Source organism: Rosa chinensis, chromosome 2, assembly GCF_002994745.2.
Source record: "Rosa chinensis cultivar Old Blush chromosome 2, RchiOBHm-V2, whole genome shotgun sequence".
Classification (NCBI taxonomy): domain Eukaryota; kingdom Viridiplantae; phylum Streptophyta; class Magnoliopsida; order Rosales; family Rosaceae; genus Rosa; species Rosa chinensis.
In genome coordinates this window covers 84741084-84755088 of record NC_037089.1, presented here as the reverse complement: position 1 = coordinate 84755088, position 14005 = coordinate 84741084, and the positions used below count along the sequence as shown (strand labels likewise).

Here is a 14005-nt window from a genome sequence, read left to right as displayed (position 1 = left end):
AAATTTTAGGGTTACAGCTGTTATAGAATTTTCCCCACGTGAGTTTCGTTGTTTCTTTGAAATTTCAATATGATTTGATATCTCTCTCTCTCAACCTAATTCGTATATAAATTAATGAAAGTTATGATCATAACTCGTCATGTAACTTGCACGCTTGACAAAATGTTAGATCTTTTGTCAAGCGTGCAAGTTACATCACAAGTTATGATCAGGCTTTGACGGTTTAGGACTCAAAGAATGCTACTCCTCCAAATTCAACAACTAACTCACCTGCATTGCAGGCTGTCGTTGGGTGCTCCAATCAAGGTGGCGAAGGCGGCTGTGGCTTATGCAAAGGCTAGTAGAATTTCTATGTCTTCCATGTTGCGTGAAGGCCTTAACTATTCTGCACATAAAATTTTCTTATAAAATATGTTAATCTAAAGAGTGACATTAGCACTTAAATTATACACGATAATTTTAGAGATAATAATCTTTATGATGAACTATAATATAATGACCGGGTACAAGTGGTTCGTTACTATCACGGTAAGACTTGCAATCAATAATCATATATTAGGGGATCCACATCCACTTGGCATATTTTTCTATTTATGATCGGAATTGAGCTCTTCTTCCTCTTTTTTCTTCTTATGGAAATAGGTGATCAATACCTCATAGAAGGCCAATGGCAGTAAAATAAACATTAAACGAGTTGACAAAAATGTAGGAAAGTCAATTTTCAACTCAAATCTATAGAGCCACTATAAGGAAACTAAATCTAAAAACTAATAAAATCTAACTAAAAATAAAGCCGCGTGCATCCGTCACAAGCCCACTGAGTAACTCCGTAACCATAAGTTTAAAATAGCAAATGTATCAGAAAAAAAGAAGAAGGAAAAACGAGTATTAATCGAGCAATTTGGCCTCAGTGAAAACAATATGACCTCAGTTTTTGACAGTTTGTGTGATTCTGCCATGTGTGGTGTTGCTTGGGTCTCACCTCTTCTGTGCCCCGACAGTCCCCCCGTTTTGCAAGAAACTGACACACCAAAACAGTAAAAACGATACCAAACCAAAACCCTCCCTTTACTGTCAAGAATAAACCGTTCCTCTCCTCTCTCTCTCTCTCTCTCTCTCTCTCTCTCTCATTTAAACACCCTCAATCCGTTTCCACTGGCAATTCGCTTCTCCAGAGACCCAGAATGGAAAAAACCGCGTCCCAGAAGAAGAAAGACATGATTCGAATAGAGCGGGAGTCCGTGATTCCGGTTCTCAAGCCCAAGCTCATCATGTCCTTGGCCAACCTCATTGGTTAGTTCCCAACCCCGCTCTTGCTCTTGATTGTGTATTCGATTCCGGGTTTTGTTCCATTTTTTGTCCTCGAAAGTCGGTTGCTCCATTTAGTTCCAATTTCCTAGGAATTAGGCAATTAGAGCCTGTGGCTTTACTCGCTCCACAGTTAAATTAGGAAAATGATTTTGTGGTTTAATTGCGACGAGCTATGTTTTGCTTAGTTTTGCATCAATGTACTTCACTGAAACCTGGCCTTTTTTATTTTATTGAAATTCTGCAGAACATAGTTCCGACCGGGCGGAGTTTTTAAAGCTCTGCAAGAGAATTGAGTACACGATTCGGGCTTGGTATCTGCTACAATTCGAGGATTTGATGGTATGCTGATACTATGCACTAGTCATTTTCTCGTGTTATAACTAGTGTGCTTGAGCTGATTGTAATGAGTTTTGTTTGACATATGTTTTTCTTTGCAGCAACTGTATTCGCTATTTGACCCCGTACATGGGAATCAAAAATTGGAGCAACAGAATCTTTCTCCTAAAGAGATTGATGTACTGGAACAGAATTTCCTCACGTACTTACTTCAGGTCACATGGCTGCCTCAGTTTATGCTTGTTTTTGTTTTTCCTTGTAAGCAAGAACTGAAGAAACCATGAAAAAGAAAATAAAAAGAAGAGAAATGAAAGCAAGTCACAATATGCATAGGAAAGTCTGTTTTGAATGTATGACAACTGGATGATACGAGAAATTTCTAATAGCACTATATCTGGAATCCTCGTACCATAGACTATTATCGATTCGTAGTCTACTACAAGTGTGTAATATTTCTTGTTATGGTCCAGGTGATGGAAAAGAGTAATTTCAAGATTGCAACTGATGAAGAAATTGAGATTGCACATTCAGGGCAGTATCTTCTAAATCTTCCCATCGTGGTTGATGAATCTAAGGTATGGTCTAAGGTGTATCCCTTCATGTCAATTAAGTAAGATGCCAATTACCAAGTAGGAACCTGCAGATTAAATGCATATATATGCAACTTTTTACTTTTATTTTTTATAATTCTTTTTATGTGCTTTCTCATTTGCTGATCCCAATACTTTGTTCCTGATGAATGTAGATTGACAAGAAGCTTCTGAAGAACTTCTTTGCAGAGAATCCTCAGCAAAACCTTCCAGATTTTGCTGATAAGGTATTTATTAGCATAAAAATTGCAAACAATTGGAAGTTATATATTCTTCTTGATAATTCAAGCTCATCTTCTTTTTCTTTGTTTAATGTAGGAAACACTAGTTACTATACCACCTTCCTCTCTCTCTAGAGTTCTAATCTGTGTTATTTTCTTACATTCAGTACATTATCTTCCGGCGTGGTGTTGGACTTGATCAGACAACTGATTACTTTTTCATGGAGAAAGTGGACATGATCATTGCACGTTTTTGGGCATATCTTTTACGAATAACTAGGTAAGTAATATTTTAAAGTCATTATATAGTTATTAACTTAAATTATTAATGACAATGTATCAATTTTAATAGAGTTGAAAAAAATACAGTCGTACGTTTTATGTTTGAAAAACATCATCTTTAGCCACTACCTGTGATTGTTGTTACTAAGACTATTAAGAACATACCTGAGAAAATTCACTTTAGATATTGAAACAATTATTTCTCTTACCATTGTTGCTGTGATTGCTGTTGCAGGGCTGAAAAACTTTTATCCAGAAGGTCAAGTAGTCGGCACACAAAAGATCCAAAGAAGGATGATGAAATTACCTCAGAAGCAGATGGGGAGGAGGCGGAGGACTTATACGTTGAACGAATTCGTCTTGAAAATATGGAACTAAGGTTTTCCCACTTGGCTTTAGTTTTTGCATAGCACTAAGCTGTTGTGGCCACTTCTTGACAATTATATTCTTTGTCCTTCAGCGTTAAAAGCTTGCTGAGCAAGACCACAATCAAAGAGCCAACCTTTGATAGGATAATTGTTGTTTACAGGTAATCTTTTTGCTTACATTAATATACTGTTTTTAATAATGTTGTTGTGAACAAGATTGTGCATGGTTGAGTCGGTTTCTTTCTCTTCAAGGCTGGTCTTCAATCACAAAGTTGGGAATCTGTTTTATAGAATTAGATTGTGTAGTTTCCTAGTTTCCTGTTTATATAATTAGACTGTACTGAATTTCGGTCCAAAGTAGTACAGGACTTGATCAGGGATTTCTTTTACATAGGCGAATTCAATTAATTCTACTGTAGGTTATGGGTTTATTATTTATTATCTATTATTTTTAAGGGATAGTGGGTTTTGTTGCCTACTGATTGAATTGGTGATCTAAGAAGCTAGCTCTTAAAGGACCTCAAATAATAAGTGACTGATATGAGTGTTATGATTATTCAGGCGAGCAAGTACCAAAGCAAAAGAAGAACGAGGAATATTTGTGAAACATTTCAAAAATATTCCCATGGCTGATATGGAGATAGTTCTTGTGAGTTCTTCTCTATCACTTTCCCCCAATGGGCCTGAGTCTCATAGCTCTTTCTACATTTTGTTTATAATTTTTCTTGAAGTCTGGATACAACTTATAACCTTGTGTAACTTTATACTTTTGACAGCCCGAGAAGAAGAACCCAGGATTAACTCCAATGGACTGGGTCAAGTTCCTTGGCTCTGCTGTAGTTGGGCTGGTGAGTTTCTTAATAGCATAGCAATGAAGTTTGTCCACGTGCACTGTTCTTGCCATTTATTAGTTTGCGAAGTGCAGCTTATTATTTCTTTCTTCTACAGGTTGCTGTTATTAGTTCGCTTGAAATGCCTAATGCTGACTTTTGGGTCATCATTGCGGTTCTTTCCACTGTCATTGGTTACTGTGCTAAGATATACTTCAGGTAGATTTCTTATTATAATTCGTGTTTTTTCCAATTGGCTGGTTAGGTGTATATTGTTCATATCAATATGCCTGTCACGCTAAGGGAGTATAATGTTAATTGTTAAGTATCTTCTTATATTATGTTTCTTGAATTTCTCACTATTTGGGATGTATGTGATTCTTTTGATTAATATGCACTCACACATGAGAGTATCTCTGGTAAAAGTTTTAATCTGACAAAGTGACAAGTTGACTTTATCAAATGACTGCCTTTGTCTTTGTTGATTCTATGCGGTAAACATAGTCAGATTTGACCACTATATGCTATAAAGTCAGTCTGATGACATGATTGGTCATGGGCCTGGGGTTGCATGCTTACTCATCCTCTGAGTGTCCAGCTCTATATAATATTGACATGTCAACCTTTCCCTTTGTTTCATACTTTTTCTTTCAGTTACTAATATTTCTTAATTATCTGTAGTTTTCAGCAGAACTTGGCTGCATATCAGAACCTAATAACACAGTCCATGTATGACAAGCAACTGGATAGCGGAAGGGGTACTCTTCTTCACTTGTGTGATGATGTGATTCAACAGGAGGTAAGCTGCAAGCTTTGATAAACTTTCTTTCTGAATTTGTATTGGTGGTTAATACTTAATAGGTTTTATTGGTGTAACTAACTATAACTATGCACATACATACACAAAGATACACATGTTACATATAGTCATATTCACATACATATCACATACATAAACCTACATAATATCAGGTGCAAGTAACTAACTATAACTATGCACATACATACAATAAGCTACACATGTTACATACAGTCATATACACATACATATTACATACTTCTACGAAGTATCAGGTGCAAGTAACTAACTATAACTATGCACATACATACACAAAGATACACATGTTACATATACTCACATACACATACATATTACATACATACACCTACGTAGTATCAGGTGCAAGAAATACAGACATTTCACAACCCAACACAGTCCAAGGAATTGTTTCAATTGTTTAGGAGATGTGTTTGCAATAATCTATACTTCTGTTTTTCTCCTTTTAAAGTTGAATTTATTCTGGCTTAATCACTGACTCGGAATTGATTTAATACAACTACACACTGCAAAATTGCTTATGGTAACTCCATGTCTTGAATGATTAGGTCAAGGAGGTGATACTTTCTTTCTATATATTAATGGAACAGGGAAAAGCTACAAGAGAAGTACGCCATCTTTCTTCTTTGGTTCTGTTTATAAATTCCCTAATTATTGCAAGAAATTAAATGTAGATTCTTGAGAAGTCTTATTTGGGATGATTGGATGAATTATTATAGGATCTGGATAGGTGGTGTGAGGAACTCATTAAAGAAGAGTTTGGTGCGAGTTGTAATTTTGATGTGGATGATGCAGTTGGGAAGTTGGAGAAATTGGGAATTGTCTCTCGGGTAAGACTCCTTAAAGCCCTCATTGAACATGGTGATAAATCTTTGATAGTATAAAATGATGATATCATCACTTCTTAAATTTACCATTGTTCCGACTTAATGAGCATGCAAGCCAATAAGAGGGTTAATAGGCTGATTGAGACTGTTCATGATTGCTATTTAACTATTGAAAAAAATGAGGCTATGAGGAGGGACTCGAACCATTTTGTCTTTTATTTACTTGCATAGTAAATCAGTGAATTTGATATGTTGCAGTACCTTGATCATCTAGATTATGTAATATTTCTTCTGTAGAGAACTGCTTCTTCTTCTCTCACTTGGAACTTACCTGTGAATTTAGGATTCCGTTGGACGGTATTTCTGCGTTGGGCTGAAACGTGCAAATGAAATAATTGGGACCACCACTGAGGAGCTTGTTATGAGGGCAAAACAAGGCAAACAAGGCAATAGTTCTTGATGCTGTCTTGGGAAGTTGGACGGCTTCTTTCTTATCTCTACTAGAGGGTGTTTATTTCTTGGGGCAGGTGCTAGACCATCATCAATCCTCTTTGATGGAAGATTATCCTCAAATATTTCGCTGCTTGTTAATATCTCTAAATCTTTGAGTGAGGCTTTTCTTCCCCTATTTTATGTACTTAGATGTGTGCATGAGGTTCCACGATCCAGTTGAAGACTTAAAGTTATGGCCGTCTACTGTTGAATGTAAGTGGTGGTACTTTTCATTTCCCGATAGGTACTGAAGGATTGAAAATTCATAGTGATCGTATATTGTAATGAAATATGTGGCTTGAATGTGGGTGGTCAAGTTGGTATCCTGAGAGCAACAGCAACAAGTTGATATTATTATAACTTTGTGGAGTACCTTGAATTAGCTGGTTGGATTCTTGTAATTTTCAGCGTGGCAGCTGCAGTATAGGGTGTGTGCTTGTAAATCGAAGAACCAAGATTGCATGAAAAGGACAGCCAAATGAATTTAAATCAAGTGGGAAACTATCTTAACCTCCATAGCAGATATTTTTGTCTGTCATTGTCTAAATTGACAGCCTCAAACATCACATTATATAAACTTACAATCTACAAAAAATAGTACTCTGGTGTGTCTGGAGAGAAATAGTGAACTTTCTTTTTTGGTTAATCCAAGTTATTCCCCACCCGTAGGTAATGACTAATCCCTCTTGAGCCGGGTCGGACCCCATTTAGGGGGAAAGCTCACACAAGGCTCAAACTCGAGACCTTGTTTAAGGGGAACAAGCTTCTTACCACTTGAACCCCCAAGCATTGGTAAATAGTGAACTTTCTTTGTCATTTAGATTTGTGCACGTAACTGAGAAAGGTAACTAGGTTCCGGAATCCAGTTGAAGACTTGGTTTGTCGTTGAATTGTCATACACTGCCGTAAAGTATGTTGTTCGGATGTCTGTGTTGATTTGGGTTTTCAACCTAAACCAACACCAACACCAACACCTTGATATTATTATCTTCGAGGCTTTAGCTGTAGCCATTAATTCATAGTCGTACAGAGCTAGTTTGGATTCTTAGTGACTAGTGAGTTTGCCTGTCGAAGAATCTTAGATTGCAAAGAAAGAGCGTCAGCCAAATAAGATCTGAGTTGAGTAGGAAAGATGGCCACCTCCATACAAAATCAAACCGGCCACAGCTTTTGGTCCCCATCCTAGTCTAAAATGACTGCCACATACATAACACTACACGACTCGAAATCGATCTATGGCATATACTGGAAATTAGAATAAATGATCATTAATTCTAACTCTACAATGATCATTGTCAGGTGAATTTGAGTTATCAAAACCGTTCGAAGTTCATTTATTTGATTCAATACAATAACTAAAGGATCTCAATTTCGATAAAATCATAAGCGAACCTTTTACAGAGATAGATATGAAATCCCGACTATATATGATGCAAAAACCAATGGAGAAAGTAAAAAAAGAAAGAAAATTGCCTGCAGTCATCAAGTAAAACGTCTCTTCTCTTAAAACTGCTATACTCACTGCTATAGAATCTTGGTTACCATCATACATCCTCTATCATGTTCTCAACTATTTAGTTGATTGTTAACAATCTCTAAACCTTTGAGCGACGCTTTTCTTAAATAGTTCGGGTGAGTTGAATGTAACTGATCTAGCTGCTAGGTTCCAGAATCAGTTTCAGACTGAAGTATAGCTGTGGTTCGATGTTGAATTACTACTCTAACTCCGCAGGTGGCCCGTATGGCACTTGTCTTTCTGATAGTGATTGATATCTGTAATGTTTGTAATTAAATTGCAATTAATGAAAGCATGTGTGTGTGTGTGGCATTATTAGCGTTAAAATTGTGGAAGGAAATCAGCTGCCCCAAATCCTCTATCCCAACTCTGTCCCCCCACTAACATTTTGACACGTGTTTCTTCATTAACAGAAACTTAACACGGTTAACATATATTATTTTTTTAATTAAAAATAACGTATAAATAAAAGCAATATTTGGAATACTGTGTCTTGCAAACTCCTGCATTTCTTCGTTGCCAACTTCTCATCGAGTTCTTCATAGAAAAGGAAAATTTTTAGGCTTCAATCATCGCTCTCCAAGGAATCCAAACAAAGTTTGGTCCCTTGTTTTCGCTCTCATCAAGCCCATGATAGTTTTCAATGCTCCAATCCTTCCCCATCAGTTGTAAAAATCTGCTTTTATTCGACTAAGAAATCTGATAACCAAATTCCAGATTGGCTAGATAAAGATTTCAATTACTATCTGGTTTTGGTGAACCACAAAAATGGAGGACAAAAATATGATGTTAAACCCAGATTGAGCAATTGGAAAAACCCAGAAAATGAATTCATTGTTATCTTTCCATTTGAAGGAACCCAACTAATTTAACAAATCTTAACCAAAAAAAAAAAAACTAACCTTGTAGCCGATCGAAAAATTGGGAATACGTCCCATTTGGATTGGGGATTTATAGATCTCCAAACCTGGCGAGGGAGATGTGTCCCCTTGGTTCAATCTACCTGGAAAGTCCTTTAATAAAAGAAGAAGAGGAACTTGGAAGGGAATAAGCCCATTTCATGATCTCCGTCTTGATATATACAAATCATTATAAAGTGGGAATGACATTGAATTAGATGATTTAGGTTTGGAAATTTTTCTTCTGGGCTCGATCGATCTAAAACCAAGAAGAAGAAAAACAATTTTTTTTTTACTACAGACTTAAAAGAGTTAGCGGGGTGTTATAGTAATGGTTATGTGCCAAAATGTTATTGGTGGGGCAGAATTGGGATAGAGGATTTGGGGACAGCTGATTTCCTTCCGTCACTTACACACATCACCTATTTGTCAAATCATGTGATGTAATTCTTGAGTAAAAAGACTATCTTATCCTTCCAAAATCTAATGGCTCTAAATTATTTTGATTTTCATATAAAAATAAAATATATTATTTTGATTTTTTTTCTTTTTCTTTTTCTCATTATATATATATATATATATATATGTTTGTGAATATATATATATATATATAATTCGTCAAAAATAAAATTATATACAAATATGTGTGTGTGTATAAATATATATATATATATATTCACAAACATATATATATATATATAATTATATTATGGGTCCGGATTATGGGACACTATATTTTACACAATTTTTTACACACCTTGTGAGTCATTAGATTTAAAAACGCTCGATAGTTTGGATTTATTGTTTGAATGATGTCAACACAACACCAAGTGATGTGGAAAATGAAATGGATATATTTAATCAAAAAATTATAATTAAATTAAACTTTTCTTTATTAAAAAAAAATGAAATCAGAATTTGGAGAATCTGTTCTGATTAGAACTGTACGCGATCAAACAAAAAAAGAAGGATAGCAGAAGAATAAGGACTCCAACGCCAAAAAGAAAATTGTCTTCTCCAACTCCAACTCTCATCTTCATCCTCTCAACTCCAGAGTACATGGAATGATTGAGGTATCGAGCATATGGATGGACAACATATCAGTCTGTCCTAGAAGAGCTTTGTGATAATATGGAACATGTGGTCCAAATGGCAACTGCAATCCGTACAGCAGCATGAGTAAGATCGATTGCATATGCCTAGCCGGGTTTGAATCCAAGTCACCAACTGACTAGAACAAGGAAAATGGAGAAAAATGGAACATCAATGTTTCGAAAAGGAGAAGGGTTTGTGAAAGTGGAGCTGATCAAATTGCCAGATTCGTTTAGGGCACATGTCAATGTGAATGTGACTTTGAAGTTTGAAAGAGTGTGAGCATGAGTGTTGAGAAATTGCTCGTGCATGACATATTGCTTGAATGAAGCAGCCGCACCCCAAATTCCTCCTTCATCTATATAAATCATTTCAGCATCCAAATCTCATGGCTTTTGGCGTCTTTTCTTCTGCTGTTCTTTTTTTTTTCTTTTCTTTTGATGGTGTGTAGTTCTTATCAGAATAGTGTTTCCCCAAATTCTGATTTCGTTTTTTTTAATAAAGAAAAGTTTAATTTAATTATAATTTTTTGATTAAATATATCCATGTCATTTTCCACATCACTTGGTGTTGTGTTGACATCATTCAAACAACAAATCCAAACCATCAAGCGTTTTTAAATCTAAAGGCTCACAAGGTGTGTAAAAAATTGTGTAAAATATAGTGTCCCATGATCCGGACCCTTATATTATATATATATAATTCGTACAGAAATTTATATATGTATATTCGAAGTAGAATTAATATGGTATAAATATATATATATATTAATGTCATAATTCTAACCCACAATTTTTTTTTTTTTAAAATTGATTAAAAAAAAAGTCAAATTTAAAATTGATTCCACAAAAATGGAAAGAAAATATATTAATATCTTAATTATAACCCATCAAATTTGGTAAATTGAAGTAATATTCAACTCTTTTAATAAATGAATTTAATAGAATTAATGGAAGATTAGTTTACCTTACACTAACAAGTTAATTAGAAAAGTCAAAAAATAAATTGGATATACAAAAATGGAAAGAAAATGTATTGAAATCATAATTAAAACCTATGAAATCTGGTAATTGAAGAGGTAAGAAAATATCATTAATAAATTGAATTGATAATATTCTAGATTCCATCATATTTCAAAATTTCTCGATAATTTAATATTGTCGCATCCAAACTCAACATTAGGAGGTGTTCCTTAAAGGTCAAGTGAGACTTCATTAATACAACTGTTCATTTATTTTTACATGAAAAAACAATCATAATGTTACTAATACGATGTAGAAATTCAATGAACAATATGTGTATAACACAGCAATAATCAAATAAAAAGTGCAATTAAGGAAGGTGTAAAATAGAAGTCATCGTCCACATTAACATTAAAGTCAGCTAACATGTCTTGCACTAACAAATAAGTAATAATTAAGTATCTAATAATGCGCCAATAAAGTTTACTGGGGACTTTTCCCTGATGGCATATTTACACTGAAATAGAAATCATCATCCACACTGAAATTTAAAGTTAGCTAACATGTCTTACAGTAACAAATAAGTACTAAGTATCTAATGACGAGCCAGTAGAGTTCACTGGAGACCTTTACCTAATGGCATATTCACACTTAAATAGAAGCCATCATCTATTGAAACTGAAAGAACTAACATGTCTTGAACGAACAAGTAAGTATTAAGTAGCCAATGATGAGCTAGTAGAGTTCACCAGAGACCTTTACCTAATGGCATATTCACATAGAAGTCATCATCTACTGAAACTGAAAGAGCTAACATGTTTTGCACGAACAAGTAAGTATCAAGTAGCCAATGATGAGCTAGTCAAGTTTGCTGAGGATTTTTTTCTAATGGCATAATTACACTAAAATAGAAGTCATCATCCAAATTGTCTTATAGTAACAAATAAGTACTAAGTAGCCAATAATGAGCTAGTAAAGTTCAATGGGGACCTTTTCCTAATGACATAATTACACTAAAATAGAAGTCATCATCCATACTGAAATTTAAAGTTAGCTAGCATGTCTTACATGAATAATAAGTACTAAGTAGCTAATAATGAGCCAGTAAAGTTTACTGGAGACCTTTCCCGAATGACATATTCGATTCACACTAAAATAGAAGCCATCATCCATTGAAACTTAAAATAAGCTAGTGTGTCTTGCACGAACAAGTAAGTACTAAGTAGCCAATAGTAAAGTTCAACGGGGAATCTTTCCCTAATAACATATTCACACTAAAATTGAAGCCATATATCATTCACGTTGAAATTGAAAGTTAGCTAAGTACTAACATGTCTTATACGAACAAAAAAGTACTAAGTAGTTAATAATGAACAAGTAGAGTTCACTGGAAACTTTTTTCTAATGAAATATTTGCACTAAAATAGAAACTATCATTCACATTAAAAATCATTATTATCTATTGAAAAAGTTGGGATCAACAAAACAAGTATACTTTCAAAAATTAATTTCCACATGTGCAATATATTGTATTCCATATTAAGCAATTTCTTTTCAGATATCAACTTCCCAATCAATTTAGATATCTAGGTTTTCGATCATCAGATTTTATGAGTTAAAATTACGATCTAAATACATTTTCTTTCAATTTTTGTGAATCCAATTTAATTTTTGACTTTTCAAATTAACTTGTTAATGTAAGGTAACTAATCTTCCATTAATTTTATTAAATTTATTTATTAAAAGATTTAAATATTACTTCAATTTACCAGATTTCATGGATTATAATTACGATATTAATATATATACACACACACACACACACCACATTAATTCTCCGTCCAAAATATATAAATTTTTTGGACGAATTATATATATATATATATATACACCCATAATTTTTTTGAATATGTATAATGAAAAAAAAATCCAAAATAATGAAAAAGAAAGAAAGGAAAAAAAACCAAACAATATTTTTTTTAGAAGAAAGTCAAAATAATTTAGAACCGTTATATATTCAACAACATATATATATATATATATATTTTTTTTGAAAAATTATAGATAAATATATATATATATATATATATATATTCACAAAAATATATAAATATAAAAAAAATTTAGACGAATTATATATATATAATAAAAAAAAGAAAAAGAAAAAAAATAATGTATTTTTTCTAAAAGAAAGCTAAAATAATTTAGAGCCATTAGATTTTGAAATGATAAGATAGTCTTTTTATTCAAGAATGACATGACATGATTTGACAAAGGAAAATGATTTGTGGCCTCAATGAGGCCTAAGATTTATGGCCTCAATCTTAGGTGTCATGCCATGTCACCTACACACATCAACTATTTGTCAAATCATGCTATGTAACTCTTGAGAAAAATACCATTTTATCATTCCAAAATATTCTAATTACTATGTTATTTTGGCTTTCTAAAAAATATTTTAGTTTTTTTTTTTTTTTTTTGCATTTTTTCTTGTCATTATACTCATGCTTAGATTTCAATAACAATTTTTTTCTCCAATCAAGAATAGAAAAATTTCATGTAATTCAGTCAATGGATTTGCACATACATTTGATCACAATAGATTTGCTTAACACATGTATATGAATTCAACCTTTGTTGGATTCTTGTAAATTTTGAAAATATATATAGTGTGAAAAATACATATTCATACAATTATATATATATATATATATATATATATATATTCTTTTGTTCATTTCTTCTCTTTATGTAGCTGGGGTTTAAATGTTATATTTGAGTTTATAATTTTTTTATATTTTTCCCCCATATATTTAGATTGAAGATGATAATTAATGGCTGCTACTAACATGAAATTTTTTCTTACCTCTTAATTTAGACATATGTATTTTCCAAAATCAATTTATTAATGCTAGTTTTTTGGATGAAATTAATCAATGTTTGGAAACAAAAGTTAATGCCTATTTCTTGACACCTAATTCAATATATTAATACTATTTGGAAAGAAAAATTATAGGAAAGAATTTAATTAAATTAAGAAAAATATTGGTCAAAGAATTTGTAGACATATCTCCTAAATTAATACATAATTAATAGCTTATCTTTTTTTTCGTCACCTAATTAAATTCATTATTGTAAGTAATTCACCCCCTAACATCTAAAAGGAAGTATAAAAGGGTAGAGTTGGTGTTGTAATAGTATGATGTGGCAAGATATATTATGTGAAATTAAAAATAAAATTTATATTTGCTTACATGGCATGACACATAGGATTTGAGGCCACAAATCTTAGGCCTCATTGAGGCCCTATATCATTGCCCTTTGACAAATTAGTGAGGTGTATAGGTGACATAGCTTGACACCTAGGATTGAGGCCACAAATCTTAGGCCTCATTGAGCAATTGGAAAAACCCAGAAAATGAATTCATTGTTATCTTTCCA

At 33.2% G+C, this 14005-nt stretch overlaps 1 protein-coding gene and 1 long non-coding RNA gene across 2 annotated transcripts; one reads left to right on the top strand and one right to left on the bottom strand.

Annotated features, from left to right (window-relative positions):
* Nucleotides 1-1002: 1002 nt before the first annotated feature.
* LOC112189998 lies at nucleotides 1003-6588 on the top strand. The gene is made up of 15 exons (XM_024329409.2): nucleotides 1003-1293; nucleotides 1556-1650; nucleotides 1749-1862; nucleotides 2118-2222; nucleotides 2393-2464; nucleotides 2626-2738; nucleotides 2976-3119; nucleotides 3201-3269; nucleotides 3670-3757; nucleotides 3885-3956; nucleotides 4057-4157; nucleotides 4620-4737; nucleotides 5325-5384; nucleotides 5496-5606; nucleotides 5947-6588. The coding sequence occupies exons 1-15, from the start codon at nucleotides 1185-1187 to the stop codon at nucleotides 6061-6063; spliced, it is 1488 nt and encodes a 495-aa protein (XP_024185177.1). The 5' UTR covers nucleotides 1003-1184; the 3' UTR covers nucleotides 6064-6588.
* Nucleotides 6589-8102: 1514 nt separating this feature from the next.
* On the bottom strand, nucleotides 8103-8780 carry LOC121051836. Its single transcript, XR_005807147.1, has 2 exons — nucleotides 8514-8780; nucleotides 8103-8357 (listed from the first exon to the last, which is right to left on the bottom strand). It is a non-coding gene; the product is annotated as an uncharacterized LOC121051836 (long non-coding RNA).
* Between the last annotated feature and the right edge of the window lie 5225 nt (nucleotides 8781-14005).

Excerpts from the sequence above, each read along its gene's own strand:
- LOC112189998 (XM_024329409.2), top strand. The coding sequence starts at position 1,185 with ATGGAAAAAACCGCGTCCCAGAAGAAGAAAGACATGATTCGAATAGAG. Across the intron at positions 3,957-4,056 it reads GCTCTGCTGTAGTTGGGCTG|GTTGCTGTTATTAGTTCGCT; the intron begins GTGAGTTTCTTA and ends TTTCTTCTACAG. Across the intron at positions 4,158-4,619 it reads TGTGCTAAGATATACTTCAG|TTTTCAGCAGAACTTGGCTG; the intron begins GTAGATTTCTTA and ends AATTATCTGTAG.